Source organism: Pongo abelii, chromosome 1 (assembly GCF_028885655.2).
Source record: "Pongo abelii isolate AG06213 chromosome 1, NHGRI_mPonAbe1-v2.0_pri, whole genome shotgun sequence".
Classification (NCBI taxonomy): Eukaryota; Metazoa; Chordata; class Mammalia; order Primates; family Hominidae; genus Pongo; species Pongo abelii.
The window spans coordinates 194,213,736-194,230,739 of NC_071985.2; the positions used below are offsets into that span (position 1 = coordinate 194,213,736).

The 17,004-nt window shown below is 40.6% G+C and overlaps 1 protein-coding gene across 14 annotated transcripts in view; it reads right to left on the minus strand.

Annotated features, from left to right (window-relative positions):
* The window catches only part of MACF1 (microtubule actin crosslinking factor 1), a 401,556-nt gene that overhangs the window by 187,682 nt on the left and 196,870 nt on the right, over positions 1 to 17,004 (minus strand). For all 14 annotated transcript variants that reach the window (XM_054528608.2, XM_063715153.1, XM_063715090.1 and 11 more), the window contains 14 exon segments: positions 16,631 to 16,743; positions 16,417 to 16,523; positions 15,746 to 15,865; positions 15,503 to 15,598; positions 14,721 to 14,848; positions 14,541 to 14,634; positions 14,182 to 14,336; positions 12,366 to 12,642; positions 7,836 to 7,964; positions 7,027 to 7,104; positions 6,249 to 6,410; positions 4,729 to 4,833; positions 3,997 to 4,092; positions 2,242 to 2,367 (listed from right to left, as the gene is read on the minus strand). In XM_054528608.2, the coding sequence (XP_054384583.1) occupies positions 2,242 to 2,367; positions 3,997 to 4,092; positions 4,729 to 4,833; positions 6,249 to 6,410; positions 7,027 to 7,104; positions 7,836 to 7,964; positions 12,366 to 12,642; positions 14,182 to 14,336; positions 14,541 to 14,634; positions 14,721 to 14,848; positions 15,503 to 15,598; positions 15,746 to 15,865; positions 16,417 to 16,523; positions 16,631 to 16,743 (1,786 nt within the window).

Below are 17,004 nucleotides of genomic sequence, written 5' to 3' on the forward strand. Positions count from 1 at the left end.
CCCTATGCCACTTTCAATTAACCATAAAGCCACATGCAAAAATCAAAATAAAAACAAATACTTCTAGCTTCCAAATACAGCTACAAAGCTAATAAAAAATCTATCTAAACATGATTCAGAGAACATGAAAGTTAAAATCAATAATAGGTATATTATTATTAGTCAATTTCTCACTGGTAGAAACCAGTTCTTCCCTTTCTGCTTAGGAGAAGCTAGTTATACTTATTTAAATTTTTAAAAATAATTATATCTCCCAAGCTCTACTCCAAATATTTTATTTTCCTAAATTGAGTCAAGCTTTCTAGAGAAAGATCTTAGCTCTTCAACCAACAATGCTGTTGGTGAAGGTATCATGACAAATGATTTAGGGTTTACCTCTTAGTATTTGCTGTGCTATATTCATATAAATTTGATTGGTTAGAAAGAAGTATCATGCAAAATTGAAACTCTCAAATCTCTGCAAATCCAATAATCTTAAAAATGAATAAACTTCTTGTTAACAAAATTGGTAGTAAACCATCACCAATTCCATTAAAGAGTAAAAGATAAACTTTGTCCATTAACCCGGATGTTTCAAGCCCATTTTGAGGTATAAAAGTCTCCCCAGAAGAGGGCTTTCTTAGGATGGATGTAGATGCGATGAGAGTAAAGAGTTAATAATGTTAGGAAATGCCATTAAAGAACTAAGAATATGCAAGTAAAGAAAAAGAAATGCTTAAATAAACTACCTGTGCCTGTCCCCGGGAGCATGATTGGAAGAAATACAACTTTAACTTATTAGTTAAGAAAGAGGAATGGAATATATCAGGGAGACAGCCACATTTCCATACTTGAGAGCTGGTCTACCCATTTCAGTTTCCTTGCAATAAGATGTCAATTTCTGTCTAACCCACAGCCAAACAGCTCAAGCTCCAGAGACCAAGTGCTCAGCATGGTAAAAGTTCTGAAAAGAACCAGAAGCCAGGACAGATGCTCCCGAACCTGACGGACAAGCTGAGGAGCAGACCCAGGTGACTCCATGCCCCGATGACGCCGCCAACCCGATGACCCTGACCTGGAGAGGAGGGAACAGAGCAGCGACCCTCGAGAAGAGAAGATATGACAACCATTGCAGAGGAGTTACCCTATGACAGAAGGTACTCTGTGGGAGGGAGGAGATAATAGCCAATGATTATATTCCTCCTTCATACTTGCAGTACCTCTGAGAGAGACATTTTAGAGACAACATCTGAAAAGTCAGGTTTTCATCCTTCATTCCAAATTAATTAAATTAACAGACTATTTGCCCAGGTGAATGTAAAACCACTGACAGGTTTACAATACCTGAAAGTGTAAAAAAATAAAAATAAAAAAACTTATATTCACAAATGCTCAAATCTTACCCACTAAAAAAATGAACTGTTTTGGGTTATTCTAGTTCTCTTATTTAGACCTTTCTATTGAAATGCAAGATTCCCCTTGCTTCTCACAAAGGAAAAGTTAAGCTCCCTATTGCACATACATTTCTATTTTAATTTGAGATGTAGCTTGAGCCTTGTCTTGCCAACTCTGTGTAATATACATTCACTAAATATAAGTAGTCTTTCTGCTAATTTAATTACCAGCACTCCTGAAGAAATAATTCATTGGAGAAAATGAATATAAAATTGATTTGAACTAAATACTGAATGTAAAACTATTTCTTAAAAATTAATATTGCTTCATAAATAACTGCACAAATATTACATCTAAATAAGATTTTTAATGTTTCTTTGAATTAAAATCAATTTTAATTATCATCTAAAAGAAAACTACCAAGGAGGAAAATTTTGACTCAGGTGTATTTCTTTTCTTTTCTTTTTTTTTTTTTTTTTTTGTATAAGAGAGCAAAAAAGAATTTGATATCAACTAATCCCCTTCAACCTTTTTTTCATGCTCAACACCTCGTCCTTGGCTCCAACTATTACATTAAAATAGGAAAAATGCAAAGAAAGTATAACGAGCTCAAAGTGACTCAGAGGAGAAGACTAGGCCTTTACTTCAATAACATACCCAAAAAAATCTTATTAGCAACTTATTTAAGAAAAGAAAAGGAAAAAAGGAAAGAGACAGAACAACATCGATAAAACTATTTGAATGTAAGCCAAACTTTATTACAACAATGGCCCATTGCCCTGGAGCTTTCAAGGATATAAACAGCAGCAGCTGATATGGTTTACTCTCTTTCTCAGAAGTAATCATCCCCACTGAGGCAACACCCACCATGGAGTCCTGGAGCAGGTCTTCAAGGCGGGATAAGCTGGTGTTGTGGTCACAGGAATATTTTCGTTTAATGGAATCTTGGAGGTTCCTCAAGAATGACTCCAGCTCTCGTGCATCACTGAAGAACTATGAGAATACAAAATAAGGATGCCTTCTGCTCAAAACATCAGAACACTGGAATATTAACTAAGAAAGAACAATTTTACTGTGCAGAGCTTAGCAAAGCTGATTACACCCTACTGGATTAGTGACAGCTTATTACAAGGACCACTGAAACATAAACTGAAGGGCTTAAAAAGCCATGCAGCAAAATATTAGTGCTGACTACTCCAAACCCTACCCTACCGAAAAGTTAGCCTGTTTCACCCCCTCAGAAATCACTGCTCTATCCTCTTGACTTCTGGCTAGGTACAGCATTTGCCTGTGGGGTGTATTTCATGAAAAACCTAAGGTTGAGTGATCAAATGTTTCAATTAATACTATGAAATAATCAGGGAGACTATTTAATTTAGGGCAAAAGGCCGGGCGCGGTGGCTCACGCCTGTAATCCCAGCACTTTTGGAGTCCGTGGCGGGCGGGTCACGAGGTCAGAGATCGAGACCTTCTTGGCTAACGTGGTGAAACCCCGTCTCTACTAAAAAAATACAAAAAAATTAGCCGGGTGTGGTGGCGGGCACCTGTAGTCCCAGCTACTCGGGAGGCTGAGGCAGGAGAATGGCATGAACCTGGGAGGCGGAGTTTGCAGTGAGCAGAGATCGTGCCACTGCACTCCAGCCTGGGCGACAGAGTGAGACTGTGTCTCAAAAAAAAAATCTAGGGCAAAAACAGAGGTAACAGCTTATTTCCTCCTCCCACCTCACCTGAAAATAAGAAGTACATTCTTTCTTTCTTTTTTTTTAAATTTTTTAATTTAGACACTTGCTCTGTTACCCAGGCTGGAGTGCAGTGGTGTGATCTTGGCTCACTGCAACCTCTGCCTCCCAGGTTCAAGTAATTCTCCTGCCTCAGCTTCCCAAGTAGCTGGGGACTACAGGTGTGTGCTACCACACCCAGCTAATTTTTGTATTTTTAATAGAGAAGGGGTTTCACCATGTTGGCCAGGCTGGTCTTGAACTCCTGACCTCAGGTGATCTGCCTGCCTCAGCCTCCCAAAGTGCTAAGACTACAGGCGTGAGCCATGGTGCCCGGCCAGCAGTACATTCTTTCATGTTCTGACAGATTGAAAAAAGAAAAAAAAAGGTCATAATATTTTACAGCTCCTCCCATCAAAAGGTGGAGTCTATTTCTCCTCACTTGAAGCTAGGCATAGCCACATGTCTGGCTTTAACCAAAGGCACATTCATAAATGTGACAGAAGCAGAAAAAAAGGGCTTGTGCTCTGGGACTCACTCTCTCTTGCTGCTTATGAAACACAGCCACTTTGTGAAGAAAGCTGCTGGATGCTAGAGACACATGGGTTGGTGTTCCAGCACCTAGCCAACTCTCAGACATGAGCAATGCCATTTGGGACCAACCAGCCCCTAGCCTGTCTGCAGCCATGAGTGAGACAGGCAACATAAGATGAACCACTTAGCTGAGCCCTGCCCAAACTGCTCACCTACTGAATCATGAGCTATCTAAATGACTATTGTTTTAAGCAACTAAATTTTAAGGTGGTGGTTTATACAGCAAAAGCACACTAACACAGATGTGTTTGTAACCTCACCTTCAACATACATATGTACATACACACACAAACACAGAAATCCATCAAACCTGAAAATAAGCAGTATTCTCTTTCACATGCTGCTCAACACACAGGCACAGCTGCTTCATCCACTGCAACTGGGACTGGACAGCAGCACTGTAAGCCTGCAATAAACAAGCACACAGACAGAAGGGCATGCGTTTAACAGACTCAATATATAAGCGCAATACTATTTTCCAAGTACAACTCTGCTAATGATAGAGAAGCCAACAGAAAAGATGTGGAGATACTTGATTGGCATCTGCTCAATGCTTCCCACGAGTAAGAGGTGTTCCTTTAATCCAAAATGGTTTTGTTAGAGGGGGTTACACAGAAAAGGTCTCTTCCACACTCGGTTGTAAGTAAATGATCTAGGCAGCAAAACCCAGGCATAAATAAATTCCTCTGGAATTCTTCCACTGTTTCTCTTCTTTTGGCAAAGGCACCACACCAACAAGAGTCAAGTCAGGATCTGTCTGGATAGTTATTTGAAGAAATATGGTCCAAGTCACTTTTCCTCCGAAAGCTGTGAGCCAATGTCCCTTCTATTGTTTCTCTTAGTAGTCTCCTTAGACTAACAAAAATGTTTGCAGGCTTTTGAGGGACATAGGAACAGTCAGGAATGAAAAGAGAGAAGACCCAAGACAAATGTTCCCTGACACTTTCTCCAAGTCTTTCAGTGGAACAAAGTCTCTAATGTGAATACTTTTATAACAACAACCTCTCAGCATTTGACCTTCACACATTCTCAAGTCACACACCTCCACTGTCTGCTTGGCTGGGTGGTTCTCAAGTGAAAGTAGTTCTGCTGTATCTTGTAGAGAACGAAACACATCCTGTTTCTCCTCCAGTTCCATTGTCAACTCCTGAAAATTGAATTCAATTTTACAGCATAAGTGCTCTTGGCAGTAGGGAGCGGATAGCATAAATAAAAGCTGTGTTCCCTCCCCTATTTTAATATAGAATTGGTGGCAAAATGAGATGTATAAACAGTGCATACCAGAGGATTGCAGAGAAGGACACAAATACTGGAATTATTGGAAAATGATTCACAAAGGACATGGGACCTGACCCAGATGTGAGTAAAATGGGGGAACACAGAATAAGCATTGGACCAGAGAAAGGAGATAACTTGGCTGGAGTGGACAGTTCCTGCACATCAGTACCCAAACCAGTACAAGACACACCAGGACATGGGTATCAATGACTGGTTGGCTTTGCTTAGACTATTCAGCCTACAATGCCCTCCACTGACTCTAAATTCTATTAACTGCAGGACTCAATTTAAATAGCTCTTCTGTGAAGCTGGATACTGATCCTTACTATGTTTTCAGAGCACTTTCTTTATATCTCTGTTATAGCCTAATTTCAGTTCTCACACAGCCTGTTTATTGTATTATAGTATCCATTCTTCCTTCTTTAATTCAGAATGATATGCCATTCTCCAATCAGAAGAAGCCTATATTTTTTAAGAACCCTAAATCAATAGAATTAAACTATCTAAAGTGCATGTTAAAAACAAAAACAAGAAACTCCGTATTTGCATAGTTTACAAAATCTTTAAAAATCTTCTGAGTGTGAAAATACTAAAAGTAGCAAAAACTAATCTTAACTTGTCTACATCTTTCATTGAAAAGAATAAAAAGCAGTGTCCTATTGTCCAGTGTTAAATTTCCCTTCTCATTTTACAAACGAAGAGATTGAAACAAAAAAGTTAATAAATGAATTAAGGAGAATTCAGAAATTTGTGGAAAGTCCAGAGTATATCCCAGTTAAACAATACTATACTAAATGCTTTGTCTAGATTAGCTTATTAAATCTTAATCTTTTATGCAACCGTTGGGGAATACGTGCTATTAGGGGAGGGGGTAGCTTTGAAGTGGTACTATTATCTCATTTTATGGAGGTCCAGAGAGATTAAATGACTTCCCGAGGTTATAGAGCTAGTTAGTGGAAGAATAAGAATTTGAACTTAGGCACTCCAAAGCCTATAATCTTAACCACAATGCTGTATTGCTTCTGAAATGACTCAATTTACAGGTTGCTGCTCTATTCACCCAAGACACTGCCATTCTAAATGCATTCTAGATAAATTAACTCTAGGGTTCTACTGTCCCTCTCTCCAATTACACTTCTCACATGCATGGATGCATTGAGTAGGGCCCCTATTTCTACCTAGCAGAGTGCAACTCCAGCCACCCAAGCTTTCAGCAGACTAGGCCCTGTCTCCTTCTGCTGCTGTTAAATAAGTATGACAGGCCTACTGCTGTGCTACACTCACAGAGAAGTAATTTCTCTTGGCTGAGATATTGGAATTGTTGTCACTCCAGTCATAGGCTAGTTCCTCCTCCTCCTTCTCATTCAACCAGATCAACTCAGCTGTAGCTCTGGAAACAAATTTATGCAGGCTCTGAAGGTGCCTCATCCGGAAGCTAGAAGTTTCCTAGACAAAGCAAGGATTATAAGGTTAGACTGCCAGCCTTTGTATCTGTAGAAGATAGCACATTTGACATCAAAGGAGAGAATAACTCAGGAAATGAATTTGCTCTTAATCTCTGGATTTTTCCCCATGGATTCAAGTTTTGTACAAGTTTGATATAAGACTCCCAGAATTCTTCTCAATCCTAAGTAGAAAACAGAATTCATAAGGCCTTTGTGGTGCTCCCTGGATAAAGAATGGTCCTGGGCTGTCCTACTCTGGACAATCTTGATAAACAGGGATGAAAAACAACAGATCAGAGGGAAAGTCCCCTCTCTACAAATCTCAAACTTGTAGTTTTGGTGTCTCAAAGCACATATAGCCACATGTTTGTTGAAGCACAATACCTAGGATAGGTTCTATTTATTTAAAACTTTGAAGAACAGTAGTTTCTGACCCATTAAGAAAATTGAGAAAATGTAATAATACATACGAATAAGTGCATAGTAAATGATATAACCTAATAAGCAGAAAACCAAAACAGGGCCAAACCAGGAGATTTCTGAATTAGGGAAGAGAGTTGATTGGGGGGAACCAGACTCTCTATGAGCAGAATGTAAGAGAATCGGCAGAAACTCACCTTCAATTTACAATACTGTGTCTCCAGCTTTCCAAGAGTTTCAGCATAGCTGGTATGGAAATTCTGGGACATCTTTCCCTGATTAAAAAAGAATGTAATAAAAATACATTAGAGAAAGAGTAAGTAAACTATGTGTTATGGTTGCAACTATGCAAATATTATGTCGAGATAAGAGATATGGATTGGTTGCTCTAAGAAAACAGAAGCTTAGACAACAAATTTCTGAGTCATATTTTATAGCTTGGAGCAGCACTAAGTGGGCAACAGTTGAGCAGGGTAATTACAAACAACAGACCTCACTATCCTGTGTTTCCAGCAATTCTGGTAGGCTGCTAAGCAAAACCAATGCCTGATGATTCCCACTCAATTGCTTTTTTGAAGGGAAGAGTTGAAATATAAAATGGGAAGATAGAACAGTGACTGAAGTAGAGAGGAAACTGTGTGAATAGTTTCTCTATATCAGCGCTCAACTGTAGGCAGACGGAGAAGTAAAAAGTACCTGAATTTATAGAGGCAGAGGGCCTGAGTTTGGATGCTGCATCCACTACTTACTAATTCTGACCTCAGCTTCCAGTATCACTTTTCTTTTTAGTAAAAAGGGGTTAATAAAAATACTTTTCTCACAAGTTTATTTCAAAGATTAACAGACACACTTCATGTGAAAAGGGAATTTGTCATAAACCGCTCTTCATCATCATTATTCTTTTCCAGAGCACCCTCCTCCTTCAATACAGCTTTATTGTGTGTACTGTCCTTTCATCTGTTCCACCCACGTCCCTCCTGTAATGTGGATTCTGAAGGCTACGCACCTCATACAACCTGGCCTCCTTGACACTTGAGCCCAGCTCTTCTACACTGGTATGGATGTGCTGCTGCGTTTCTAGCTGCAACTCCACACTAGGCAGGTCATTGCCCCACTCTGCTCGCTCCAGTTTCATCTGAAAAAGAAAAAATATATATATGACATAATTTACTGCTGGCTTGGTAGGAAAATGGTCAGAACCAATGTTAGGACAAGGAAGCAAGGGGTAGAGGACTGAGCAAAAGGACATTTAGGCCATCTCCTTCAATCTACAGCCTCTTACAAAAAAATTACGCCATCATCACTGCTAAGAAGCAGGAGAACAGAGCCCACTAATTATATAACAGAGCAGCCTTTTGCTGCTGCATTATTAGTATACATTCCTGGAGTAGTCAACCAGAAGGGAAACGGAACTTCACAGGCTTAAAATGCTTCACTTTACAGTTTAGGCATTTCTCTTTATGGAGTCTTTTCATTTCACAATCATAACTGATATAACAAAGAAGTATCTGAAAATATTTAGCTTCATTTCATGACATCAACTACTGGCCAATGGAAGATAATTTTAAAACAGTTTATTTTGGGATATTTTTATTTATTGTTACATGGGAAATATATTATGCAGACATAGGAAGAATTTAATATAAAACAAAAGGGTTAGAAAGATAAGGGCAATATCAAATTTGAACCACTATCATTGAACACATGTAAATAGTGCCCCTTGGAACTGCGGAATACAGTAGCCTTCCTTAAACTTATGAGTTACGATTGCCGGGCGCAGTGGCTCACGCCTGTAATCCCAGCACTTTGAGGGGCTGAGGCAGGTGGATCACCTAAGGTCAGGAGTTCGAGACCAGCCTGGCCAACATGGTGAAACCCCATCTCTACTAAAAATACAAAAATTAGCCAGGCATGGTGGTGGGCGCCTGTAATCCCAGCTACTTGGGAGGCTGAGGCAGGAGAATTGCTTGGCTTGAACCCAGGAGTCACAGGTTGCAGTGATTGGAGATCACGCCACTGCACTCCAGCCTGGGTGACAGAGTGAGACTCTGTCTCAAAAAAAAAAAAAAAAGTTGAGGCCAGGCACGATGGCTCACTCCTGTAATCCCAGCACTTTGGGAGGCCAAGGTGGGCAGATCACCTGAGGTCAGGAGTTCAAGACCAGCCTGGCTAACATGGTGAAACCCCATTTCTACTAAAAAAAAAAAAAAAAAAATACAAAAAATTAGCCGGGGTAACATGGTGAAACCCCATTTCTACTAAAAAAAAAAAAATATATACAAAAAATTAGCCAGGCGTGGTGGCGCATGCCTGTAATCTCAGCTACTAGGGAGGCTGAGACAGGAGAATTGCTTGAACACGGGAGGCAGAGGTTGCAGTGAGCCGAGATCACGCCATTGCACTCCAGCTTGGGCAACAAGAGTGAAACTCCATCTCAAAAAAAAAAAAAAAAAAGTTACAATCAACAACAAAAAATGAAGAATAAATTCCTCTGTCAATAAGAGAATAAAAAAAAAAAGATTTACCCTATAAAAAAATACAAGACATTCTTCACAGAAATAGAAAAAACAATTCTAAAATTCATATGGAACCACAAAAGACCCAAAATAACCAAAGCTATCCTGAGCAAAAAGAACAAAACTGGAGGAATCACATTACCCGACTTCAAATTATACTACAGAGCTATAGTAACCAAACAGCATAGTACTAGCCTAAAAATGGACGCTTAGACCAATGGAACAGAATAGAGAACCCAGAAACAAATCCATACACCTACAATGAACTCATTTTCAACAAATATGCCAAGAACATACACTGGGGTAAGGACAGTCTCTTCAATTAATGGTGCTGGGAAAACTGGATATCTATATGTAAAAGAATGAAACTTGACCCCTGTCCCTCGTCGTCACACACAAAAATCAAATCAAAATGGATAAACACCTTAAACTATGAAACTACTACAAGAAAACACCAGAAATACTTTCCAGGACACTGGTCTAGGAAAAAGTTTCTTGAATAATACCACACCAACATAGGCAACCAAAGCTAAAATGAACAAATGGGATTATACCAAGTTAAAAAGCTTCTGCACAGTGAATCAACAAAGGAAAGGGACAGGCCAGGTGTGGTGGCTCACGCCTGTAATCCCAGCACTTTGGGAGGCCGAGGCGGGTGGATCACCTGAGGTCAGGAGTTTGAGACCAGCCTGGCCAACATGGTGAACCCCATCTCTACTAAAAATACAAAATTAGCTGGGCGTGGTGGCACGTGCCTGTAATCCCAGCTACTTGGGAGGCTGAGGCATGAGAATTGCTTAGAATCCAAAGGTTGCAGTGAGCCGAGATCACGCCATTGCACTCCAGCCTGGGAGACAGAGCGAGACTCTGTCTCAAAAAAAAAAAAGGGACAACCCACAGAATGGGAGAAAATGTTTGCAAACTACTCATCTGACAAGGGATTAATAACTGGAATATATAAGGAGCTCAAACAACTCTACTGGAAAAAAATCTAATAATCCAATTAAAAATGAGTAAAAGATTTGAATAGATATTTCTCAAAAGAAGACATACAAATGGCAAACAGGCATATGAAAAGGTGCTCAACATCACTGATTATCAGAAAAATGCAACTCAAAACTACAATGTGATATCATCTCACCCCAGTTAAAATGGCTTTTATCCAAAAGACAGGCAATATACAAATGCTGGTGAGGATATGGAGAAAATGGAAGCCTCGTATGCTGCTGGTGGGAATGTAAATTAGTACAACCACTACGGAGAACAGTTTGGAGGTTCCTCAAATCACTAACAACAGAGCTACTGTATGATCCAGCAATCCCACTACTGGGTATATACTCAAAAGAAAGAAAATCAGTGTATCAAAGAGATCTGCATTCCCACATGTTTGTTGCACCACTATTCACAGCAGCCAGAATTTGGAAGCAACCTAAGTGTCCATCACAGACGAATGGAGAAAGAAAATGTGGTACTTAAACACAATGGAGTACTATTCAACCATAAAAAAGAATGAGAACCTGTCATTTGCAACAATATAGATGGAACTAGAGATTATTATGTTAAGTGAAATATGCTAGGCACAGAAAGACAAACACCGCATGTTCTCACTTAGTTGTGGGATATATAAATCAAAACAGGCTGGGAAGAGTAGTACGGGATCAGAGAGAGGTGGGGATGATTAATGGGTACAAAAAAAATAGTTAAAGAATGAATAATACCTAGCATCTGATAGAACAACAGGATGACTATAGCCAAAATAATTTAGTTGTACATTTTTTTGTTTAATCTTTTATTTTTGAGACGGGGTATTGCTCTGTTGCCCAGGCTGGGGCGCAGCAGTGCGATCTTGGCTTACTTGCAACCTCTGCCTCCCAAGCTCAAGTGATCCTCCCACCTCAGCCTCCCAAGTAGCTGGGACCACAGGTCTGCGCCATCATTCCTGGTTGATTTTCCATAGAGATGGTGTTTCGCATGTTGCCCAGACTGGTCTTGAACTCCTGGACTCACACAATCTGCCCACCTTGGCCTCCCAAAGTGCTAGGATTACAGGTGTGAGCCACCACACCCAGCCTGTACTTTTTTTTTTTTGAGATGGAGTCTCACTCTGTCTCCCAGGCTGGAGTGCAGTGGCACAATCTCGGCTCACTGCAAGCTCCACCTCTCCCTGGTTCACGCCATTCTCCTGCCTCAGCCTCCCGAGTAGCTGGGACTACAGGTGCCCGCCACCATGCCTGGCTAATTTTTTGTATTTTTAGTAGAGACGGGGTTTCACCGTGTTAGCCAGGATGGTCTCGATCTCCTGACCTTGTGATCCGCCCGCCTAGGCCTCCCAAAGTGCTGGGAATACAGGCGTGAGCCACTGCACCCGGCCCCCAGCCTATACATTTTTAAATAACTAAAAGAGTACAACTGGATTGTTTGTAACACAAAGGATAAATTTCTTGAGATGACGGATACCTCATTTTCCATGATGTGATTATTATGCATTACATGCCTGTATCAAAATATCTCATGTATCGTATAAATATATATACCTTCTATGTACCCACAATTTTTTTAATTAAAAAAAAGATAACAGATGTATAGACATTGCAATTTTCGCCAAGCTCTCACTCAGAGTACAGTTAGCTGAGGGAAAAGATTCCAAAGGGTTTCAAATGAGAAAACTGTATGCTATTCAGTATGGGACTGTGAGAATTTGTGCCAACCTCATCCATGCAAGATTTAAGGAGAAGGGGGCTTGGGTCTCAGGCAGCATCAATAATTAAGAAAGTCAAGCCAGGTGTGGTGGCATATACCTATTGTCCCAGCTACTCAAGAGACTGAGGCAGGAGGATCACTTCAGCCCAGGAGTTCCAGTCCAGCCTGGGCAACATAGCAAGACCCCATCACGCAAATAAAAGAATAATAATAATTAAGGGAATATGCACAGGGAACACAAAGAAATTTGGTCCTCTTAGATAAGCTTCTAGATCCAGTAAACATCTGTGTACTGCATAAGCTTTTGGATATACACCCACCTGCATCTCTTCTACCCAAGACAGTAGTTCATACACAAATCGGAGATTGCCTTCATCTTCAGAGGAGCTGATAGCCACAAGTTCAGCCCGAGTCATAGGCTTTCGGAACCAGGAGGCAGAAGAAGAATGGGTTGCCTTGGTTAAGGGTTCTGCTTTCAGATGAGTGGTGGTTAAAGTAGAGGGTGGAACCAATTCAAGTGAAGTGAAATGACCCTTCCGGTACAGGTTTGTACACTCTAGACGCAAGGTGACCAGCTCATCCTGAAGACGCATGACCCTGAAATGGAAGAATAGAAAAAAGGAAAGGATTTAAATCTATAGTATAGTTTTTAAAAATAAAATCTTCCTTATCCATTTGACAAAGATATGATAAAAATAAAAATGAGCCAGCCTAGCCAACATGGTGAAACCCTGTCTCTACTAAAAATACAAAAATTAGCCAGGTGTGGTGGCACATGCCTGTAGTCCCAGCTACTCAGGAGGCTGAGGTAGGAGAACTGCTTGAACTCAGGAGGCAGAGGTTGCAGTGAGCCAAGATCACACCACTGCGTCCCAGCCTGGATGACAGAGCAAGACCTTGTCTCAAAAAAAAATAAAATAAAAAACAAAAAATAAAAATGAGATCATATAAAGAAAAGTGTTTAGAAAAAGTGTTATATGAATACAAGGTGATATTATGAACATCTTCATCTAGTTCAGAATTGTTTTTAAGACAAATGCCAAATTACAGTGTTAACTGGAGGGAAGCTAACAATACTATTTATATAACTCCCAAATAGTATAACAAAACAAACAATGGATTAGGGGTCAAGAGATGTGTGGGTCCTAATCTTGGCTCTGTAAAACTAGCCTTGGGAGGCCGAGGTGGGTGGATCACAAGGTCAGGAATTCAAGACCAGCCTGGCCAACATGTTGAAACCCTGTCTCTACTAAAAATACAAAAATTAGCTGGGCATGGTGGTGCACGCCTGTACTCCCAGCTACTCCGGAGGCTGAGGCAGGAGAATTTCTTGGATCCAGGAGGCAGAAGTTGCAGCGAGCCGAGATCGTGTCACTGCACTCCATCCTGGGCTACAGAGCGAGATGCCATCTCAAAAAAAAAGGAAAAAAAAAACTAGCCACATGACTTTACACAATTTTCATCTTTTGTGGGTCTCAGTTTTCTCCCCTATAAAAAGAATGTGATGGATCACCAATGTTTCTGAATCAGAAGTTGTGTTGTGTCCCAACCCTGCAGGTCGTTCTAAAACATATGAGAATGGGCCAGATACAGTGGTTCATGCCTATAATCCCAGCACTTTAGGAGGCTGAGGCAGGAGGATTGCTTGAACCTAGGAGATTGAGATCAGCCTGGGCAACATGGCAAAAGCCCGTCTCCACTAAAAATACAAAAATTAGCCAGGCATGGCAGCCTGCACTTATAGGCCTAGCTACTTGGGAGGCTGAGGTGGAAGGATCGCTTGAGCCCAGGAAGTCGAGGCTGCAGTGAGCCATGATTGTGCCACTGCACTCCAGCCTGGGCAAAGAAAGTGAGACCCTATCTTTGATTAATTAAAATAAAGTATGTGGAATGTTACAAAAGGCCACAATGATTGAAGTAATCCTATAGGTACTCAGTGGGATGGAGCTGCAATAAGAGGAAACTGTCCTCTACTGACGGAACATTCCTGCCCAAGATATCTGTAGTATCCCCACTGAGACACTGACCTCAAATGTCCAGGTTAAAAGATTAAATGCCTGACTCTTGCTCTACTCTTGATCCATGAGCCTCAGCAGTAAGCAAGCAAGCCCTCCATTTGAGTCCCTTGTTCCTCACCTAAAAGCCAGCTCTTCTAGCTGGTAGTAATTCTCATCCCGCAGGATCTGGAGATCCACCTGCAGCTGCCTGATGAGACCTTCACACTCCTGAATGTACATAATGACATCTGACTCACATTGTACCGGTTGTCCTGATTCCAGATGAGCAGCATCCTGAGACAGGAAGAGAGAATAACAGTGGGAAAACTTCCATTGCCCCACTCACTAGGACAGAAGGCGCCAAGAAGTCTACTGCAATTCCAAAAAAAAAGGGAAATAATACATCTGGATTCCTCGATTGCTAACTTCAACGATTAGAGCAGAGGGTGAGAAGCAGGAAACGTGACATAGATGTTGGACAAAACAGTCGAGACTTACAGCCTGCAGTGTATTCTTAGCTAGTGTTAGTTTTTCTTCACAGTTCAAAGCACCATTCTGGATTTTGTTTGCAATCTGTAGCAGCAATTCCAGCCTGAAATAAGATAAAACCATAGTCACGTGCAAGGTTCACAGCAGCTCAATAAATAATGTCAGACCACTCTCAGGATACGGACCCACCTCTCCACAGCCGGCCGAAGTGATTTCTCTCGTTCCAGCATCTCTATGATGAGCTTTCCCCACTCTTCTTCTACATCATTAGGGTGATAACCTTGAGGCAGTTTAATTCGGCCAAATTCAATCCACACCTGAAAGAGATACTCTTTCAGTCCAAAAACACAGCCATGCCCTCTTGTCCCAGTTTTGATTTATTATTTGCACATCACTTCTTGCTTCTTTACCCAGCCATTCAGCAGTTTTTCCTATTGTCTGACATGGAAAAACAATCAAATATGTATCAGGTTCTTCACCCTTGAGGTAAAGAGCAGAAAAGTCACCTCTAGAATGTAGGGACTACCTACTCTAAGTCATTCCATTCCTTTTATACTTTCTATAAATCCTCCTTTCCCCTCAGTAACTTTTATTCTGACAAGGTTAAATTCTCATTTCTACAACTTCAAATTCTCTAGGAATCAAATTCTGAATAGAAGTCTGTCTTCTTTCTACCCTAGGGAAAGATTTAGCTTCCCTCTGAGAAGCAGAAAAATTTGTCCACAAAACTCAAGATTTCTGAATAAATATATGCCATTTTTCAATAAGCCCTTTAAAAAACAGAGATGGCTGACACTGCCCCTTTACCACAACATTTTAAGACCAGCCTGAAAGTGGTGCTATTATTTGTCACCAGGAGAGTACTTCTATTAATGCAGTTTGGGAAGAGAATACAAGGAATCTATAATCAAGAACCAACAACAGTACAGACCAGCAGACCCCAAGTCTCAGCAAAGGATAAGCTCACTTACCTCTAGTAATTTATATAATTCCTCAATTCTTCCCTTTTCTCTCTCCTTGGCCAGAATTTCTGTTTCTTTGAAGTGTATATATTGGTTATAAAGTGCCTATAAAATTAATATTTGGTGAATAAATGGACACAAACTATAGGACCCAATTTTTCATACCACCTCACCTAGAAGCCAGCAGTGATAAGCTTGGAGACTTACTCCCTGGAAAGATTTTACCCAAAAAATTTAAGTCCTTGACTTTACCTTTAGTTCAACAGGGTTTTGGGGAAAAGTTTTATCTGACATCAGTATTGTATGCTGTTTGATCCAGGGAATGAGGGAGTCCACTCGGCTTTGATATTCTTGCCACCTGGAGTCCACTTCCTATTGCCAGAAGGTAAACATCACACACCTGATTAGCAATATCCAAAACAAGCACAAGAGAAAGTAGCTCAAGCCACTCCAAACTATATAAAATTCATTTCCTTTAATTGCCTAGATGCTGCTCAGTTTGATGCTCACAGTACCAGCTTCAAAGCTCCTCAAGGGCTCTCAGGATGGGGTTCAATTTCCTGACACTAAAAAAGGCTACAAACCAAGCTACTAAAAATATTCTGAAAAGAGCCATGATCTACCTAATCAAGCTGATATATAAGTGACTAATAAAACACTTCCTCATCCTGAATTACAGCTGGGGATGAAAGGGACATTCTTTGCTGGCATTTAGCACCAAATAGTCTATGCTAATTGTTACAAAATTAGCAATGTCTAGACTCATTTCCACGGCCAAGGATAATGTCCATGTATGATAAAGATACTGGATATATAGTTTGATACCATGAGTATACCATAAGTGCTTAAGAAAGTGTCTAAGCAATGCATTTCACCCAAATGAATCAAAGTCAGAAGGCCTTCTAGGAAAATGTTTTTTTTACCGTAGCACTGATCCCTTCTCCACCTTCAGGGACTTTAGGGAAGGCATCATAAATCGAAGACACATAAGTGATTACAGACTTTTCATCTGGAGATGGCACATCCACATCTGAGAGAGAATGGACAAGAAATTTCTTAGTCAGAACAAAGGAACTTGCCAGAAGAAGGAATACTGAATACATGTTCCTTACTGAAGTTCAGTAAACTCCCTCTCACCTTCTGCATCCAGCAGGCGAGTGACCCCCAGTCTTTCTGCCACTTCAAAAGCCTGTTCCAGATTCTCTCGGTTACTTTGGATTTGCACCCTCTCCATGTCTACCAGATCGGGTCTGTAACAGTCCAGCAAGGCACATGAAAGGTCACCATCTACACATCACATATGAGTTCACACAAAGAAAACCTCCTAAAAGTTCCCAGAGCTGAAAAACACTGAGTGAGTTAGAGAAAAAGCAGGAGGTTTAGAAGAGTACAAATTCCATTTTTAAGTATACACCAGGGGCCCAGTGCTCCCTAATGCTAAACTTAAACATACAGTTTAGGTTTGTTGAATGTCATGGGAAAAATATCAGTTAGAACTGAAAATTGGGGCA